The 19,510-nt window shown below is 39.5% G+C and overlaps 2 protein-coding genes across 3 annotated transcripts in view; one reads left to right on the top strand and one right to left on the bottom strand.

Annotated features, from left to right (window-relative positions):
• The window catches only part of LOC124164121, a 37,975-nt gene extending 22,634 nt beyond the window's left edge, over nucleotides 1-15,341 (top strand). Inside the window, exons 2-4 of one of the 2 annotated variants that reach the window (XM_046541299.1) lie at nucleotides 6,796-7,385; nucleotides 12,186-12,491; nucleotides 14,438-15,341. In XM_046541299.1, the coding sequence (XP_046397255.1) occupies nucleotides 6,928-7,385; nucleotides 12,186-12,491; nucleotides 14,438-14,807 (1,134 nt within the window). In that variant the 5' untranslated portion in view covers nucleotides 6,796-6,927 and the 3' untranslated portion in view covers nucleotides 14,808-15,341. Of the gene's footprint in view, nucleotides 1-6,792; nucleotides 7,386-12,185; nucleotides 12,492-14,437 lie in introns of both variants that reach the window. The other variant, XM_046541300.1, reaches the window with a different exon arrangement.
• The window catches only part of LOC124164120 (lariat debranching enzyme), a 68,128-nt gene that overhangs the window by 25,079 nt on the left and 23,539 nt on the right, over nucleotides 1-19,510 (bottom strand). Inside the window, exon 10 of the transcript XR_006865963.1 lies at nucleotides 10,876-11,017. The gene's annotated coding sequence lies outside the window, so the exon portion shown is untranslated. The remainder of the gene's footprint in view (nucleotides 1-10,875; nucleotides 11,018-19,510) is intronic.

Genomic DNA, 19,510 nt, shown 5'->3' with positions numbered 1-19,510 from the left:
CCCCAAATTAGCTCAAGTGAAACCAGTGAATAAATGTGAAAGTCCTAGCACTTTCATTCCTCGGTAACTTATACGATTTGTCAGTTTCCTCAGCTTTTCATTGCGGCCGTGAATATTTTGCTTGGAGAAATAAACGATAACATTTTTTAAGCCTGAAATTGCTCAAAGGGGATGAATAAATTTAGTCTCATAGCCATTTTTTCTATAATAATTGCTCAACACTTATTTTGAGTACTTAACTTGGCGCATCAGCATCTTTTTTACCGTTAATGAAGTTACGGGTCTGTACTAAACACAGATCAAATTTTATCACGCAATAGCTGTGCTCCCGAGTTCTTGCGCCATTTTTTGAGCCCCAGTTACAACTGATACGATTTAAAATTTTAATATTAACTAAAAATGCACAAATTTACTTAATAGATATTAGTTCTTAGCTAGAGAAAATGTTTTAGTTTAAAGCTCAAAATTGAACCGTGAGCGCAGCCGCGAGACCAGTCCAAAAAAATTGTAACAATAATAAATTCTTTGTAGCGATTTTCTTGCGCTGATATTTCCTTATACTCCTATCGCCTTAATATTAAGCCACTAGGTATTTAAATGCATAAAAACAATCTCAATCTCATTCACTTTCCGAAATCCACGGCTTTAAGCCAACAGCTATTACGTCAAACGGTGTTCCCAATTTAATGCCATTCTATAACATCTCAAACTGAAAATTGTTTTAATTTCCCTCTTTTAACTACTCTCATGAAAACTGGGGAGCAGTTCTCTCCGCTCTGAGTCTGGGAAAAGCGTCCTTATCTCAACATGAGGTTTCAAACTACTATGACGAAGCCCACTTTCACTTTCTTCCTTATTTCCTTATACGCTGTCGTAGTCTCGGATCGCGTGCTTGCGATTCCGCGGAGCGAAACATCCCGCTTCTCTCCTCGCGCCGACTCTTGCAAAGCAACGGAAGTTGATTAGCGCTTCTAGAGTTTCATCTTTTTCCTCTATCTCCCCTTTACAGCACAGAAATTGATACAGACGGTAGATACAATGAAAGTAAAGCATAAGCAGAAAGTTGTAATCGAGGGAAGTCTGGGCACCACTGGTGCTAATTTTGAGGTCCATGATTTCCTTACCGATTAGCACCAAGCGCACCACGGTGGCATACAGGACACCATAGAGAGGTTTATACGAGAAACGAAGTACGTGTCATGTTAAATAAAAACTTTTGGGCTATGTCGCCGCGTCAATTTTTGGGTGGCCCCAACATTTCCCGACCGATACTGGTCACTTTCTTTAACGAAGAAGTACATTACACTTTCATAAAAAATTCAAAATATGCTTTAATAACCTCATGTATCTCAGATTTAAATCGTGTGAACCACAAATACGGTAAGAAAAAATCCATATTCCTCAGGCATAATTTTAATTCTGACGATGACGAATATTTTAGGGGAATCCTGATCCAAGCTTGCCTCGAGAGAGAGAACACCTCGAGTACAACAAACCGTCCGTCATTTAGGACGCTAAGTCGTAGTCCACTCAAGTATTTTTTCACAGGCGGCAGTAGTCTAACACGGGATTTCTCTACACCCTTCCTTTCATGAAGAGTGAAAATAAACTCAACAGTCACCTCTCGGTCACCCTCTTTAAATACCAATTAGTACCACCCATCAACAAGTTGCATCGATCCTTAGGGTATTTTTCCATGGAAACAGCTAATCCTCGACATTGAGATGGACGGTAAGATAGGAGGAAATAAAATATTAAGAACTAGGAGAGATTAGAAATAAAAAAAGACGTAATGTGGAGATTCAGATAAAGATTTAACAAAATACCGTAAACTAGGCATTGCAACTTAATGAAGTCACCGTACGCGAAATAGGTGCAGAAATGCTATATGAGAGAGTGAAATACGACGCATTTTTGCATGGAATTTAACCGCATGCTTTAGTTTACATGCCCGCCGTTATTAAGAACATAAGTACTTGGGCCTAGTAGTACAGATACCTATGTCAGCTCGCGCTCGGTACTCCAGTTATTTTTCCTTTCTCCATGGTATGGAATGTAAATGTTATATGCTGAGTTGCATATTGTAAACATTAAAAGAGAGGAGGATTCAGAGGAACTGAGTAAACATAATTTCAATTATAAAGTTCAAATTTCCATTCGGGGGTACTGCACTCATTCCCACAGATATCACATACCTACCATAAACTTATTTGCAATATGACCAACGTATCAGTATCCCAATATGGCAAATCCCTCTAGTATACTCGTTTCGTACCCCTTCTATCTTGACAATATTCGGCAAGTGATGTGATTTACCGAAGTAAAAGTAATGGAATTACAGTAAACGATTACATCTTTGGAAATTTTTACTTTTATTCTTTTTTTTTAATAATTTTTATTTGCAACCTCTACTCCAGATCTCGTGCGATAAATCGTAATATTTGAGTAACCGCTATATATTAGTAATCGAAAACGAAAATTTGAATCCCATGCGCGATGATCAAAGGCTGTTTCAGCTCCAATTACCCAATACACAAGTGAAAATGTTTGGGGAACAATCTCATTTATTCCTGAGGTGCCTAAAGCAAACATTTTAATTATTGTTTCATCCAATAACATTAAGTAATAATTAAAATGCTCTTTTGCACGTTCTCCCAGTTTGATAAAATTGATTCCATCATGTGCAAGTAATTAAAAATGACGGCAATTGTACTCCTACTGATTACTTTTTCAAAGAGCGATTTTTAGATGTAATTAATTATTAATATGACAGCATTATTTTAATGGAGCTCGATTATATTTTGCCAAACTTTTCCCGTCACCGGATACGGGTGAAAGAAAAATAATCGCCTCCAAAATCGTGCTTTGACGCGCACGATAAAGCGAGAGTTTTCTCCCACACGAGCAGCCGGTGCGTATGACACGAATTAATACGGCCCATTTATTGGAGCAGCGAGTTGAATTCGAGTTCTTTCTTTTTCTATAGCGGCGAGTGAGTGAGTGAGTCCACTTGTGAAAGTTGCGGCCCAGAAAGTTATGAAAATCGCGTGGGTGGGGGTAGGGTGGGTTCAGGAGGAACGGGAGGGGAAGTTGGGTGGGCGAAGCGAACGAGGGGAGGGGAAACGACCCCACGGAGAGGCGAGGCCCGATCGGGATTAAGTAACTCAAGGAGGTTAGTCCGGGGAACGAATTCGTACGCCATATTCATGAAATTTTCGAATGATCAGGGGCGGTCTGGGGTGATTGGGGGCTCTCGTCTAAGGCTCACGATGGGGCCCTCCTTACCGGAGGATTGGGGGGTCTCCCCTGGAAAATTTGTAGAAAATTGCGTGCCCGAAAATGGATTCTGACGCTATTCTAGCTCTTAAAAACTGGATGGAAGTTAACAAAAAATAGCCATTTCGAAAGAAAAAATAATTGAAAAGTGAGAATTACACAGCATATAAAATTTAGTAATTTAATATGGTTCTTATTTATAAGAGTTACATTATCTATTCAATGAATTTGTACGTTGAAACCGGCGTGACATCAAAAGAAATCACTGTCAATAAAAGACATTAAAGAATAACCCATTCAAAATAATCAGGGTTCTCTCTTATCCTCTGACACCTTAACTTTTACTATTTTTTATGCAAGCTCCTAACGCTGAGAATGCAATAAATAAAGCAACTAATGAAAACCTAAAATTTTATAATTACAAAAAACTTTGGTTCAAGTAATCCAAACCCAAGCTCCTCCACTTTTGTATCACGAATCACGTGATGGACGCAAAAAATAGATTTCCTCAAATTTTCAATAAATTCCGTTCCAAATATTTACATCCTATTAAGCATGTTTGTGAGGAAGTCCCAAGAAGAGTAGGAAGCCTAATGAAAAGGGAAGCCTCATGAAAACGTTGATAAGAAGAAGGAACAACCTCATATACCAAATCTTGAGACATGGTGGCCGAATGAAGAAGTGAAAGCGAACATTAAAGGAGGGAAACAAAAACTGGAAGATGTGGATGAATTCTGTTATTTGGGAAGCAGGATAACTAACGATGGGAGAAGCAAGAAAGAAATTATCAGCAGAATAGCTCAGGCTAATACAGCATTCCACCAAAAGAAATATCTACTTACGGCAGGTAATTTAAACATAGAAGTAGGGAAACATTTTATATGAACGTACATTTACAGTATCCTTCTCTACGGAAGTGAGGCGTGGACAATGACAGCAGCGGAGATATCAAGGCCGTAAAGGCCTTCGGAATGTGGTGCTATAGAAGATTGGATTGACCGAGTAAGTACTGAGGAAATCCTAAAAAGAGTACGAGAGAAGAAGGGCCTCATGAAAGCCATGATAAGAAGACGGAACAACTTTAAAGGCCACATCTTAAGACATGATGGCCTGATGAAGACAATCGTCGAGGGACGAGTAGATGGCAAGAACGCAAAAGGAAGACCTCGAACAAAATATTTGGTACAGGTAGAGAAATATGTGGAAGAGAAGAAATACGATAGTGTGAAAGATTAGCTGTTAGGATATCGAAGAGCTGCGAAAAACCATTCTTAGGATTGTTGACTAGTGATAATTATGATGATGAAGTTGTTTGAATACTCTATGTCGGTTACGTCAGCAAAAATGATTAAGTAAAAAATTATTTTTCGACACTTGCGATTGGAAATGTTTAGTTTTTCGTACAAACCTCGATTGTAGTATTATAGGATGATATCATCAAATAATGACAAAAATATTTGTTTGCTTATAGTTAAAGTCTAGAGTAATTCATATGATTCTCAGTAATAATAGGTAAGTCACTTTTTATTTTCCACTTTAATCATATGACATAATAAAAAAACTTATGCAATGTTTTACACAGATCTGTACATTTTGGCCCTCCCAACATGGAAAAACACGATTCTGTTTTCTGAAGATACACTACGATTATCTTGATACGGGACCAGGAACAAACCGCTTCCAACCTCCCTCCATTCTCTATTGTCTAACGCTGAAGATTCCCACGCTAGCCTATCTTCCTGAGCCGCCTGTCACTTTCTATGAGATCACCGTAGCGCGTTAACAGGCTCGTCTGTATCGGTGCGGTGTATCTTAATCTTCTGTGAATGAATTGTCATAGCGTCCTTCCATTTTGTATTTTTCCGGAATTTCGCAGAAAAACCTATGAAAGTGGCATTAACATAAGAGCGAGGAAGGGGAAATCCAAAGTAGTACTGTGAATATATTTTCGAGTTGCCGCCCCACATTCATTAAGGGAATGACAAGACGGTAACCTACTATCGGCAAAAAAGGTAGAGCTTTGAATTGAATTGAATTTAAAGCATTTGTAAGAAATTCTGCCGAAGCTCCATAGGGTCGTGTATTATATCGTTGTACTCATTTTTTATTCGACTAGAACAATGAATCTTTAAACATTGAAGAAATAGATTTGGAAGGGGAAATAATTTGTTAACTATAGGAAGAAAAAAATGGAGTGAGGCGATATCTTGTGGAACATAGTGATGTGAAATATAAGCTGCAAAAGATGTACTATATGCACACTTTAATTTTCAGGCGCACAACTAATTACTATCGACGAATACATGCGCCATCTTCGGGTACTCTTCATGTTTCGGGTTATGGGAGTTTTCATACCTGATGAAAGTATACACAGATGATGACACATGACAGGGGCGGATCCAGGATTTCTCTCTGGGAGGGGCACAAGCAAGACCGTATCCAGGATTTTGTTCAGGGGGGGGGGGGGGGCACAAGGATACCTCGTCATACAAAACGAACGAAATGATAATGGGACCGTATTAAAAATCTAGCATATTTTTAAGGGTCTAGGGGGGGGCACGTGCCCCCGTGCCCCCCCCCCTGGATCCGCCTATGTCACATGAATGCGTAAAAACTAGACGTATTAGTCAACATTAAGTGGACATATACCGCATACTTTCCATCTTACATTTGATACAGGACGAAAATAAAACTGCGGGTGGGTGGGTTGTTTTGTAACTTATGATTTTTAAAAAATCTGAATATTCTAGAGAGACGGCGTGGAATTTGTCCCTATTGGATTGTCAAGGAGCAATGATGAGAAAATCCCTGAATGACGAAGAAGTATTTTTCGCGTTATCTTTCCCTTCCATCTACAAAATTTCCCTCATAAATTGCAAATTCGAGTCAAAAACCCCCGAAAAATTCGCCTGGCCATGGGCCAGACGTTGGACAGTGTGCCGATTAATTTAATCGATAAAGCCGTGTTTACGCGATGCATTTACCCTCGCAAGTACACGACTCTTCAAATGTTCGGATGAATGCACGAAATTAGAACGGTGCGATTTCCTGGACATACTTTATTTTGAGTTTATACACGGTTACATTTTAATGGTGGATATGTTAACGCATTTACCCCATGGGCGGAGTTTAGAATTTTATGTTGGAGGGCCAGCAATCCTACAGTGGGTTTAGGGGCTATTTAATACCACCACAAAAACACCTACCCCCCAGAGAAACGGGAGGGTCTTCGGAGCCCTCCCCTGGAAAATTTGTTTAAATTAGTCTCTAAAAACAGCATTTTAAGGACTATCTAAGACTAAATGTTTTGACATTTTCACAGTTTTCGTACTTTTTCGGACAAATTACCATTTATGTTGGGGGAGGGGGGGGGAAGGTTCCCCCTGCCAACACCAAAACTCCGCACGTGCAGGTAAAGGCAACGGGCCCAATTTTCAATTTTCTTCGATTTATCAACAGCTTTCAAAGTATAATCAATTTTTAACCGAAAACTTTCCTTCTTTCTCCTCGTTTCAGCAGTAGTTCCCGGGAAGTCATCCGGAGCGAAACTGCCATGACTTAACCACCGAAGGAGGGGAACCTCAGGAGGAAACCGACAAGCGAAAACCCGCTCGACGACCCCAACCGCCCGGAGCCGAGAAGAAGTGCACCATGGTGGTCGCCCCACCTAGACGCAAGGGCCTGGCCCCGAGGGGCCCGCCCCTCCAGGACCACTACCCTGCACCCGTCCACGCCCAAGGGGGCCAGGCGGGATACACGAACAGGGGCCGACGCCTCAGCGACTCCGACTACGACGACAACGGCAGTCAGCGCGCGCCCTCCGACCGCACCATCTCCGAGTACATGATCGCAAATGAGCGGGTGGCCGGACGGGATCCATACCGTCCGAGGGGATACGGCGGCGCCGGGGGCAGCCACCATCGGGGCGGGGGCGGCGGTGGGGGCAGGCACGAGAGGCTGGACGCCCGGGAGGAGTACGACGCGGAGGAGGAGGACGAGGAGTACGAGCGGAGGAGGGGCAAGAGGCAGCACAGGGACGTGGAGGCGGGCGTGAGGAGGGATGGGGACTACTACGCCAACGGTGCTTACAGGGCCCCTTCCGAGATCAGGTACAGCCGAGGGTACAGATGACAGACGTAAGATCTTAGGCCCTTATTAGACGAGGTAGCCAGGCGACGTCGCCAGCGACGAAACTGGCTACTCAGCTTGTCGCGGGTCATTGATTCTTATGGGCCTTATTACACGAGGGTAGCCAGCGACGTAGCCACACTTTGGCGACTGACTGGCTACCGAGCCCCGTCGCCACTCCGGTCGCCACTGGCTACCCGTACTGGCGACGCTGCGTTGTAGCATACGGAGCTTATTACACGAGGTCGCCAGGCTACTCGGTCAGTACACCTCGTTTGGTAGGTACTGCTCAAGGTTGTGTTGTGTTCTGTTGTGAGTGGGTGAGTTGTTCAGTTTGTCCACTCCAGTTGAGAAAATGTCTACATCTTCTGATTCAATCGAAGGGATACGCGGAGTGAAGAAGAAAAAAGAAGAGCCGCAGAAATACGATCAAAAGAAAAAGCATGAAGAGCTCACGAAAAAGTGCCAGAAGTAGGCCGACACAAAATTAAACACTGAAGAATTGATTAATGAAATCGAAAAACACCCTTGTATTTGGAACTGTGGTGTAGAGGAGTACAGTAACAAACACGTTAAATTGTGTGCGTGGAATGAAATTTTATGCACCTTCATACATGATTTTGAGAACGGGAGCTGAAAAGATCACCCTCAGTAGGTATTGTGAGGTTACAACTTGTAGGCCTAACTTATAAAAATAGCTGATCATTGTACATATATGTCCACTAAAAGCAATTTAATTTTAAATGAAAATATGGCACTTTAGGTAATATTAAATAGCTTAGTTTCAAGTATGGTAAATTTAAGACACAGTTATTAAACAGAATAAATAAGGAGCTCCATAGTATGTTGACGGAAAAAATATATTTTAGGGCACACATTAAAAATTGTACAACAGCTGAAAATGTGGATAAATATTTTTAAAGTATTATTTTCTGGGTGATAAACTTATTTTGTAAAACAACAATTGAAAAGTAAGGATAAAATAGGTTTGGTTATTGCCTAAATAATTTACAGTTATAAATTTACAATCTTGAAATGATTTAATTTTATTTCTTTATGTTTTATGTCGCACTAAGCTAAATATTTCTCTGGTGATACTAATCATGACAACTTTAAAAATTTCCCCAAATGTTAAGTTGACAAAATATCATTGACATTTTTAGAAGTACACGTATATTCAAATGAAAAAAATACAAAATCAAGAAATTCAAACCATTTCTCAACATTCACGTACGTTATTTACCAACTGTTACGCACTAGTGCCTTTGTTTAAATATTCCCCATTTGCCATGATACAGCTCCTGCTTCACTGACGAAGTAATCGCAGAACTTGTCCCTGAGCTGTGTAGATGTTTTTGTTGGTGTTGTAGCTGTTTCTGAAAAATTCTGGCTACTGAATTGGCTACACAACTGGCTACTAGGTTCGGTAGCCAGTGCGTCGCCAGCTACCGTCGCTGGCGACGTCGCCTGGCTACCTCGTCTAATAAGGGCCTTAGGCCCTTATTAGACGAGGTAACCAGGCGACGTCGCCAGCGGTAGCAGCTGGCGACGCACTGGCTACCAAATCTAGTAGCCAGTTATGTAGCCAGAATTTTTTCGTATTGATAAAAATATTTGTCATGCAATCTGACTGAGTGACGATGTGAGACTGGCGACCTAGTGTAATAAGCTCCGTATGCTGCAATGCAGCGTTGCCAGTATGGATAGCCAGTGGCGACCGGAGTGGTGATGGGGCTCGGTAGCCAGTCAGTCACCAAAGTGTGGCTACGTCGCTGGCTACCATCGTGTAATAACATCCATTAGGCCCTTATTAGACGAGGTAGCCAGGCGACGTCGCCAGCGACGAAACTAGATTGTCATGGGTCATTGATTCTTATGGATGTTATTACACGAGGGTAGCCAGCAATGTAGCCACACTTTGACGACTGACTGGCAACTGAGCCCTGTCACCACTCCGGTCGCCACTGGCTACCCATACTGGCAATGCTGCATTGTAGCATATGGAGCTTATTACCCTAGGTCGCCAGTCTCAAGTCGCCACTCATCAGTGGCACAGCAAGGGGGGGTTTTGGGGGATAAAACCCCCCCCAGAGCTCAGTGAAATTTTTAAGTTTTATCCATTTTACTTATTTGGATCAGTATTACTCACAGAATAGAGTTAGGATTTATCAAATATCCCTTAGAAAGCCGTAAAAACTCGCCATTTTGAACCATTATTCTTAATTTTTTTCTGGAGGAAGGCCCCCGCAACTCCTGCTTACCCTGGTGGGTATGCTATACCCCCACACCCATAAGTATTAGTTACCCTAAAACCCCCCTAGCCTTAATTCCTAGCTGCGCCCCTGCCACTCATTGTCAGTCAGATTGCAGGACAAATATTTTTATCATCAATATGAAAAAATTCTGGCTACTAGATTTGGTAGCCAGTGCGTTGCCAGCTACTGTCACTGGCAACGTCGCCTGGCTACCTCGTCTAATAAGGGCCTACGCTGCCAGTTTCATTGCTGGCGACGTCGCCGTCTACCTCATCTAATGAGGGCAGTGGCGCAGCAAGGGGGGTTTTGGGGGTAAAACTCCCCCCTTCCCAGAGCTCAGAGAAATTTTGAAGTTTCATCCATTTTACTTAATCGGATTGATATTACTAATAGACCAGTGTAAGTATTTATAAAAATATCCCTCAGAAAACCGTAAAACTTACCATTTTGATTCGTTTACCTTAAAATTCCGCAATCTCGCACCTATCGCTTATCCTGGTGGGTATTCCATACCCCCACACACCCCAGTATTAGTTGCATCTAAACCCCCCCCAGACTTAATTCCTAGCCGCGCCCCTGAATGAGGTCCTTAGATTCCCCCAGCATATCTGATGCAGAAAAGTTTCTTGGGTTTTCCACCAGGTAATTGGCTTCATATCTCCACAAGTTTCCAAGGGTGACATCCTCAGGGAATCTTCTGTATCAGAATATCCTCTGAGGTTGAATAGGAATTTACTCTTTGAAACGTCCGGGAGACATGGAGCAAATTACCCGGTGGCAAACCTGAGAAACCTTTCCAGCGAAGATGACAGGCTTTGTACAGTCACTTTATTATTATTAAAGTATTCTGCTGATTAAGGTATGTTTCCATGGAGTACTTTTCAACCATTCTGGCAGCCTTACCTTCCTAGCATAGTACTAGCTAGAGACAAGTGCTTCCCTCAAGTACTTCCATTTTCAATTTACAGTAAGGCTTGCTCCCTTTCATTCTATCTAAAAATCTTATTCTTTTCCTTCCTCTCCCTAGTTTACCAAACATTCTACCCTCTAACACTGTTTCCAACATCCCCTCCCTGCTATGTACTCACTCTATCCATACATACTTTTTGTCTGCTCCTTATACGGAATAAGAGAGATCACACATCAAATATGGCTTCAGTAATTTTGATAGAGAAATATATCATTACTATAGAAAGGATAATTGTTTTTTGCTTACCTTTGCAAATTTTCAGGATCCTTCGAAGGTCTTTTCAACTACAAAACATCTGACTGCAATGTCTTTGAAGGCATTCCCAGAAACTCAGAGATTAATACATTTCAACTTCAACTAAAACTTGCATCTTCAGAAGATTGTAATTCTAGAAAATTAAATAGTAAATTTCATTGTAAACCTCATAAGAAAAGCATCATTCCCATAAAATTAGCTATGATTATTTCTAATAATGCATTAATTAAATTAATGCATTTCTAAAATGCATTGTTTATGAGTAAATGCCACAGCAAAACTTACACATACAAGATTGGTTTAAAAGAGTCACAGTTAAAATGGCAGGGAATAAATAGCAGTATCTTGAATAGATGCTTAGCCAAGAGGAAAAATTAACTAGGACCAGGAATTGAACCACGGACCTATGGCTTCTGGTTTCTTTGCTCTCATGATTATTTACTTTAACTTAACTATCTTAATTACAGCTGAGTGCAAACTTTCGCCAATTTAATTAAGTATAACTGATATTTATGTGATGCTATATGATTGAGCTATTTATGAGTTAATTGCCTAGAAACATAATACCTAAATGCACCTCTTGCATCTACCGCGGCTTTCATTTGGAGCGGATTGAAATCAGAATATATATGCCTTGCATAGTGGCAAATTATCTTTGACACCAAACTTTAAACTATGATGCAGTCTTAAGGGAGTAACCCCTCTCAATAGCCCACATCCTACTTCCTGTGCCATTCTTGATATGACTGGAATGAGAAAACAACTAATTCCCATATATCCTTAAAACTAGTTTGAGTTTGAAAACCTCCAAATACTAATCTACACTATCATAGACATAGATACAGTTAATACAGAGATGGTTGTGTGCAGAGCTTTCCGAGCAGTCCTTAATTTTTAGCAATGCATCTACTGTTGAGGTGATCTGAGAAACTGATTGAAATTTAAAAGGCATGCACTACTCATTTACTTCTAGCTTGATATTTCTTATTAATTCTCCTAAAACATTAGGAATAATCATCAACGATGCCTGAAGGTTTTTTAATAAATTCTTAGAAAAATGTCTGAGAGGCAAAAACATGTCCATGACTTACCTAAGCAGTTTACATGTTGAAAATTTAAAGAAAAAACAAAGGATATGTTATAAGTTCATGGTGCCACATTATCGCACTTGAAAGCTCAGGAAAATTTTCTAAGAATTGATAAGTATCTAAAAGTGACTAGATTATGGCCTGGGCATCACTAGTACAGGTTACCTATAATGAACTTCTAATTTTATTTCTAATATGTACTTCTTTTTCCAGTGTTCGCAGTCACCCTCAGAGTCAGTACTCATACCGCAGCTACAGATCCGGTGGAGGGGCTAGTCGACATTCAAGACGAGATGGGGCTCACAGCATGGCCCCTTCGGTGGTATCACATCGGAGTGGCCGAAGTGCACGGAGTGGAAGAAGTGCCGGCCTTAAAATGGAGGCAATGGCCGCCCCTAATCCCTTCTGCCCAAACATAAAAGGAATGTGCTGCCTATTACTCCTCATCAATTTGGGACTCATTCTCATTGCACTAGGATTTGTCATCGTCATACAATTCTTCAGGCCTTTATTTGTTTGGTGAGTATTCCTCAAGGGACAGAATAATCAACTACAGCATTGGTATTGAAGGTGACTATTACCTGACAAATCAAGGCTATTTCATACGACACTCAATGATTGAGAAATAAAAATAAGAAAAGCAGAATTCTGCAAGGGCAAACTGATATCCTACAACTTCAAAAAAAATTGATTACTGACACTCTAAAAACTGAAATAACCACAATAATTACATATTACCTATTCAAGTCTTGAACAAAACTCACTGTTAAACATATAGCATTTGAATTAAATATTAGAGGGATGGAATTAACTAATTATGATATTGATAGCCATTAATTATCTCCCAAATGACTACGGATATTTCCTAGAAGCATAAAATGCCCCTCCTAAAAATTGACAGATGAGTAATCAATGTCGTCCCACTTGCATTGGGTTTTGCTACGTGACAGGGCAGCTAAAAACGATCTGGACGCAAGACAAGTAACATTGCATTACTTAGTGAGTTAATTTTGGTCTTCTTCATTAATGCTATCATTATTTACAATCCGCAGTGAAAAGAACAAAAAGTAAATATTAATGAATACAATATCAACATAGTATTAAGAACAGACAACAAATATTGCTTAATAAACAAAATATGTTTAAACGAAGAATTAAGACAACAAATAGTTAAGGAGATTTAAACTATGAATGATTTGTATGAGACTGACAGAAGATAGAAACGTGAGGTCTGCATTATCCAGCTCTAACACCAAATACACCGCAGGTTCCACATAATATCCTCTCAGATGACAAAAGTAAAGTACATAGTTTAAAGGACCCTCCTGAAAGCACACATGTACGAATTGAAATTCCTGCAAAAATAAATGTCACAGCCAGGATTGACTTGAACATTGTGGTGGGGATGTAATTTCACTTTTCACACCCTTACTCCCAAACAATATCAGCAAGTGTCAAAGTCTACACACGAGTTGGTCGCAATTCTAGAGGTGAGTTTTAATGTTAAGACAGAGCCAATTCTACACATTTTTCTAGAAAGCATACAATATGCCAGCTGCCTCCCTTGAAATTAACCTACGAGTTAGTAGGATTATTATTGAACCTTGGACTAAGTGCTCAGGCTTGCTTCCTTTTGCTTGAGCACAATTGGTTGAATTAAATTTTTAAACTGAAGGCCCCATACCATAGTGCTTGCTCAGTCCACCCAAAGTATACACATAAAAGGTAAGAGTGGGCCAAATCCCAAACACATGATGCCACAGTTTATAATTCAGATGATTCACCAAAATAAAAATGTCACGCAAACACTTGCGTTCATCATACCAAAAAAAAAATCTTAAGCGATGGACACACGTAGAAAATCCTTTCATACTGGCAAAAATGAATTGATTTGGTAGAAAAATGTTGATGTCCCTCAAATGAGAACAAAAGCTGTAGTAGGTGAGGAGAGAGAGAAATAGAGAACAGTGAAAAGTTAAATATCAGGACTGGTCAAGGGCCTGATAAGTGGATAGGTATTAACCAGGCCAACGAATGAGTAATGGCGCAACGGGGTAGGCTGTTTCAAATTGGAAGAGGTTCGCTGGTCCGGTTTCAAGAGGTGCATGGGGTATTAACTATAAATTGAAATTAGGATAACTATTACACTACAGGAAAGAGGTGCTTGGGAAATCCACAATTAAAATAGAAACCTCACCCAAAGAAATTAGTATGGAAAATATATTCTTTAACCTTGGGATGGGAAATGCCAGAAAAAGGGAAATTGCCACGTCGATGAAGTAAAATCAAGATTTTGTAAATCGCAAATTCGGTCCACTTGATACCATTTACATGACTAATATTAGTTTCCATTTACTTGAGGCACAGAGAGCAATAATTTATAAACAAAAAGTTATCAAGTCTGATCATAGCAAAGTTGGTTAATACGGTTTGCTGAAATTACCACTTTTTTATTCCCACTGCAGGATCCTTGGGATTGTGTTCCTGATATTTGGATTCTTAACCCTGATTGGATCCCTCGTCTACTGCGTGGTGATGTGCAGAGAATCTAAGAGCCCAAGGGATTTCAGGCCAGAGGACATGCACTGGACGCACTACTGGACGAAATCCTTTGGGAACACTACAACTGCAGGGGGAACAGGCCCTGAAATTCATTACAGAGCAACAACGCCAGCAGTGACGGTGGATGAAAAATATCATCATCCAGATGATATTTACAGTGAAAGAAGCAGTTATGCAGGAGGCAGTAGGTTGGGACCTCCACCTGCAACTCATGGGAAACGAGATGCTTCATCTCCTGCAAGATTCTCTGATAGACAAAGTGACCGATACTAATATGCTTTAAACTAAGTAGGTTTTGAGGGACAAGAAGTGTGATGACATAACCAATCCTTTTATAAAGGAATGTGAACCAAGTTGGTGCCTTTAGCTATGAGTAATCTCTATAAGTAGCAAGTTCACAAGCGAGTGGTAGGTAATGACTGATGCGACCTTCTTCAGGGGTGATGTTAATACTATTTTGTGTCTTCTAATATGTTTAATATCCTCACCCCAATAATCAAATGTGGTAAGCTTATGAAGTTCAGCAACTAACTCGTGAAGTAAGGTCAATACAAAGGTGAAAATTCTAAGCATGTTATAAAATCATTTGAAAGGTAACTTTCACTTCCCATTGTTAAAAACTAAAAGTTATACTGTTTGTTAAGAACCTAATTATTTATATGAATTATTTTAGCATGCAATGCAACCAAAAATAGGAAAAAAACATGAAAATGACTATTTCCAGATTGAAATAAACCTTTCCAGAAAGTCTTCCATTGAAAGTATTGAAGGACAAGAATCCCTAATAATAAAAATATTTAAAATTTTGCTTTGGTGTTCATATTTTTACCAGCCTGCTCCTTCGAAATACAACTTCAAACTCTTCTAGAGCATATAATAACAACATCATAGCCTTCCTTGCAGCAAACAAACTTGAGATAATATTCGAAATCACCATCTGTGTCACCAGATGAAGATCAATTATGAGTCAAACAAAACAAATGAAAAGGAAGTTTTGGAAGTGTGTAGCTCTCTGAAAATAGAGGAATTTCCAAGACATTTCCAGATCTGAGTGTGGTAAACTCAATGTTTAAAAATTCTCAATTAATTAATTAATATCAGAGCAGAGGATCACTGACACGACCCTTGCTTGGAGAAGCTTCTCACTCCTGAGAATAAAATCATGCAGCCCAGAGGCAGGAGAGTGATATCTCCAAAATTCTGACCATCACAAAAGATGGAACAGTAAGAGAACACGTTTCTTCTACATTTAAACCATATTCCTTTCCTTAGCATCTCCACAGCAATAAAATTTATTTCATGAAGATGACATGACAAACAAAAGAATTAAAACACTAAAGCAAACTATGTACCCATAATGTGACATGGCATTCCTAAAAAAATTGTGTTCACATCACAGAATGAATGTGATTTCTTCAATGTCCTGTAACTTTTTGTGTACCCAAACAAAATACACACCTTCACGAGCAATTTGACCATATAGAATTGAAATGAATAAGAATGAAGGCTTTATGTACTAGTTAGGGTACAAAGACCACGGGAGCTACGTTTGAACCACCTAATATTCTGATGAGCAAGAGAAAATTGATCTAAAAGTACTGCTGCATTATGTATTTTCAAGCTCTTTCAACCAAGTGTAGTGTACCAACATGCAGTCCTCCTACTTAGAGCTTTCCCAGGTCATAATTATCTCAATTACTTCTAATGCAATGATCCATGCATAGGTTAAATAAATAATTACTTGCTATGAGGTTGAAACAAGCTCATAAGGAAACTTATCCGAAGAAATCAATTGCAACAATTCCACCTTTGTATTTTGTCTCTAAAATGACAATTAACCTGGTAATAAGCTAACATAGGTAGCTATAAATGAACCACACAGTACTTCACATCTCATTCTAATGACAGCATTAAAAAAAACATAATTCTTTTCTTTCATCACAGTAAAATGTATTTCTCAATTGGAAGATACCACAGCATTCTCAATGCTTTTAATACAATTCCTTAATGATGAAAAACGTCTTGGTTAGCAGTTTGAAATAACTGGTAAATTCCTGATTAAAGAAACACAATGTTACTTCATCATCACAGAAACAGATAAAAATGTATCTTTATCTTTATTCATCCACGGCGAGGATTGGCCCTCGCGGATGCTGTATACAACACATTTATGAAAACATACAATACAACGAAACATACAAAACATGTACATTGGATTAAAACATTAGATTAAAACATTAAAACATTAGAAACACATACATTACAAAGATTACATTTAAATTTACATTTAAAATAAAAGAGAAGAAAAGTCCAGCTCAAAATACTCATGAATAGAGTACAGTGGATAATTGCACAGCCACTTTTCCAGCACATTTTTCAGTCTAGTGATGCTCACTGATCTGGCTTTGCTGGGTAATTTATTAAATAATTTTACTCCCAAATTATCAGACTGGTTGTTGGTCTTAAACAGCCTACAGTAATTAGTATTTAGGCTATTTTTAGCCCTAGTGTCATGAGAGTGGATGGTGGATCGAATGGGGTAGGTATCTAAGTTATCTTTAATGTGCATAATGCTGCGAAACACAAAGAGGCTGTAGATGGTGAGGATATGAAAGTTTTTAAAAATTGGCCTGCAGTGGTCACGGGGCCCAGCACCACTCAGAATCCTCACTGCTTTTTTTTGCAGTTTTAGAATTTCTTTGGTTTCTTTTGCATGTCCCCAGAGTCGAACACCATAGGCAAGAATACTATGAAAAAAAGCAAAATAGGCTAATCTCATGTACTTTACATTGATACAGGTTTTAAGTTTCCTCAATAAGTACAAAACCCTAGAGAGTTTTTTGCTGACTAGGAAAACATGTGAATTCCATGTCAATTTAGCGTCAATATTGAAGCCTAGAAGCCTGACAGGATCATTGTTTAGCTCAGTACTTTTAAGACAGCATGTAAGATGTTGTGTCTTACCATTGTTCAGAAAGAGGTTATTGGCTGTAAACCAGAGTTGAGATTCTTCTATTGCCTTTTTTGTAAGAAGTCTGACTTGGCTAGGAGTATTGCATTTCTGCACCAGAGTGGTGTCATCTGCATATATCATGCAGTCCATAGAAAGATTGTAAGGTAGGTCATTGATTAGAATAAGGAACAAGAGAGGACCAAGGACGGACCCCTGAGGAACTCCATGTTTCACTGGAAGAAAATCAGATTGGTTACAATTTACTTGTACCATCTGCTTTCGATCAGTGAGGTAAGAGGTCATGAATTTCAGCTCACTGTTATGAAAGCCGTAGTATTGGAGTTTTTGCAGGAGGGTAGCATGATTGACGCAGTCAAAGGCAGAGGTTAAATCACAAAGTGTGAGTGAGACACATTGCTTGTCTTCAAATGCCCTTGATAAATTTTTTACCACTGACTCAACTGCCAATTCAGTGGATTTCCCCGGGCGAAATCCAAACTGGGAAGGGGTGAAGAGATTGTGTTTCTCAAAGTGTACTAGAATTTGTGTATAGGCAATAGTTTCTATTATTTTAGCGATCACTGATATAATGGTGATGGGCCTATAGCTGTTGGGAAGAGTAGTGTCTCCTTTTTTGAAGACAGGTATGACCTTAGAATATTTTAAGGAGTCTGGGAAGTATCCAGTGGAAAAACAGGCATTAATAATAATAGATAGAGGATGAGCTATAATATGTATTATGGACTTAATCAGATCATTGGAAAGCCCATTGATGTCACGACTGGTGGAGTTTTTAAATTTTTTTACTACATTGAAAATATCCCTCGTACTAATCCATTGCCACTGAAATTTAGGAGGGGAAATCAGGTGTTTATTGAGTAGTGCTAAGGCATCACACCTATTATTTGTGATTTTTGATAATGTGGTGTCCACGGAATTGACAAAGTGATTGTTGAAGGTATCGGGATCAATTGTAATAGGAGATCTGTTTATAGAAGTGCCTTTTTCCCTGTTGATCACATTCCAGGCAGCTTTGAATTTATTAGAGGCACTATTAATGAAATCCATGTTCGCATTTTGTTTCGCTTTTATTGCTGCGAAATGATACTCCTTATTCAATCTTTTATACACTTGTTTCAAATCCTCAGTGGGTTGTCGCTTGTACTCATGATAGGCATGTAGTACACTTTCCCTGCGTATTTGGACCTCGGGATTGTTTGAGTGGCCACGTGATTTAAAGAATTTTCGGACTGGGACAGCTTTTCTGGGAAAGGATTCATTAAAAAGGGAGATTAAGGTTTCAAAGAACAAAGAGAAATTTGAATGACTGTCGTTGAGTGAGAGTAAGCTAGTCCAATCCACACCACCAAGCAGGCCTTTAAAGACTTCAAGGCCGTGAATGGTGATTGGACTTATGTACCTAGTGCTGGATTCCCTAGGTGGACTATTGTTAATTGCAATCAACTGAAAGAGTATGGCCATATGGTCTGCAACAAGAGGATCGATGACAGTAAGGTTATATGCATGAACATTAAGAGTGGTTATCACATTATCAATACATGAATTGTTCCTCGTAGGTTCACTGTTTACACAATAGAGGTTGAAAGATCTCAGGAGATTAGACAGTTGCCTGCTACTCTTAGAGGAATATCTCATATCAATGTTTAAATCAGCACCAATTACAATGTTAGCATTAAACTGCATTAAATGACATAGTACCTTTTCAAGCTGTTCAAGAAACTTTTCAGGGTCGCCATTAGGTGACCGATATAGGGAGAGAACAATGAGATTGTATACACACAGAATAACAGCTGTGATTTCGAAGTGCAGTTCAATGCAGTACCTAGTAGTATCGATTACTTTAAATTGAAGGTTCTTTGATAAAAATATGCACACACCACCATGTATATGATGAGAGCGACAGAAAATTGAGGCAAGATTGAAACCGTCCACCTGATAAAGGCTACCTTCATCAACATGAAGCCAATGCTCACTGATACACAGAATATCACAATTTACTGAG

Source organism: Ischnura elegans, chromosome 8 (genome assembly GCF_921293095.1).
Source record: "Ischnura elegans chromosome 8, ioIscEleg1.1, whole genome shotgun sequence".
In the NCBI taxonomy this organism is placed as follows: domain Eukaryota; kingdom Metazoa; phylum Arthropoda; class Insecta; order Odonata; family Coenagrionidae; genus Ischnura; species Ischnura elegans.
Note: the sequence above shows the minus strand (reverse complement) of the source record. Positions and strands in the feature narration are given on the sequence as shown.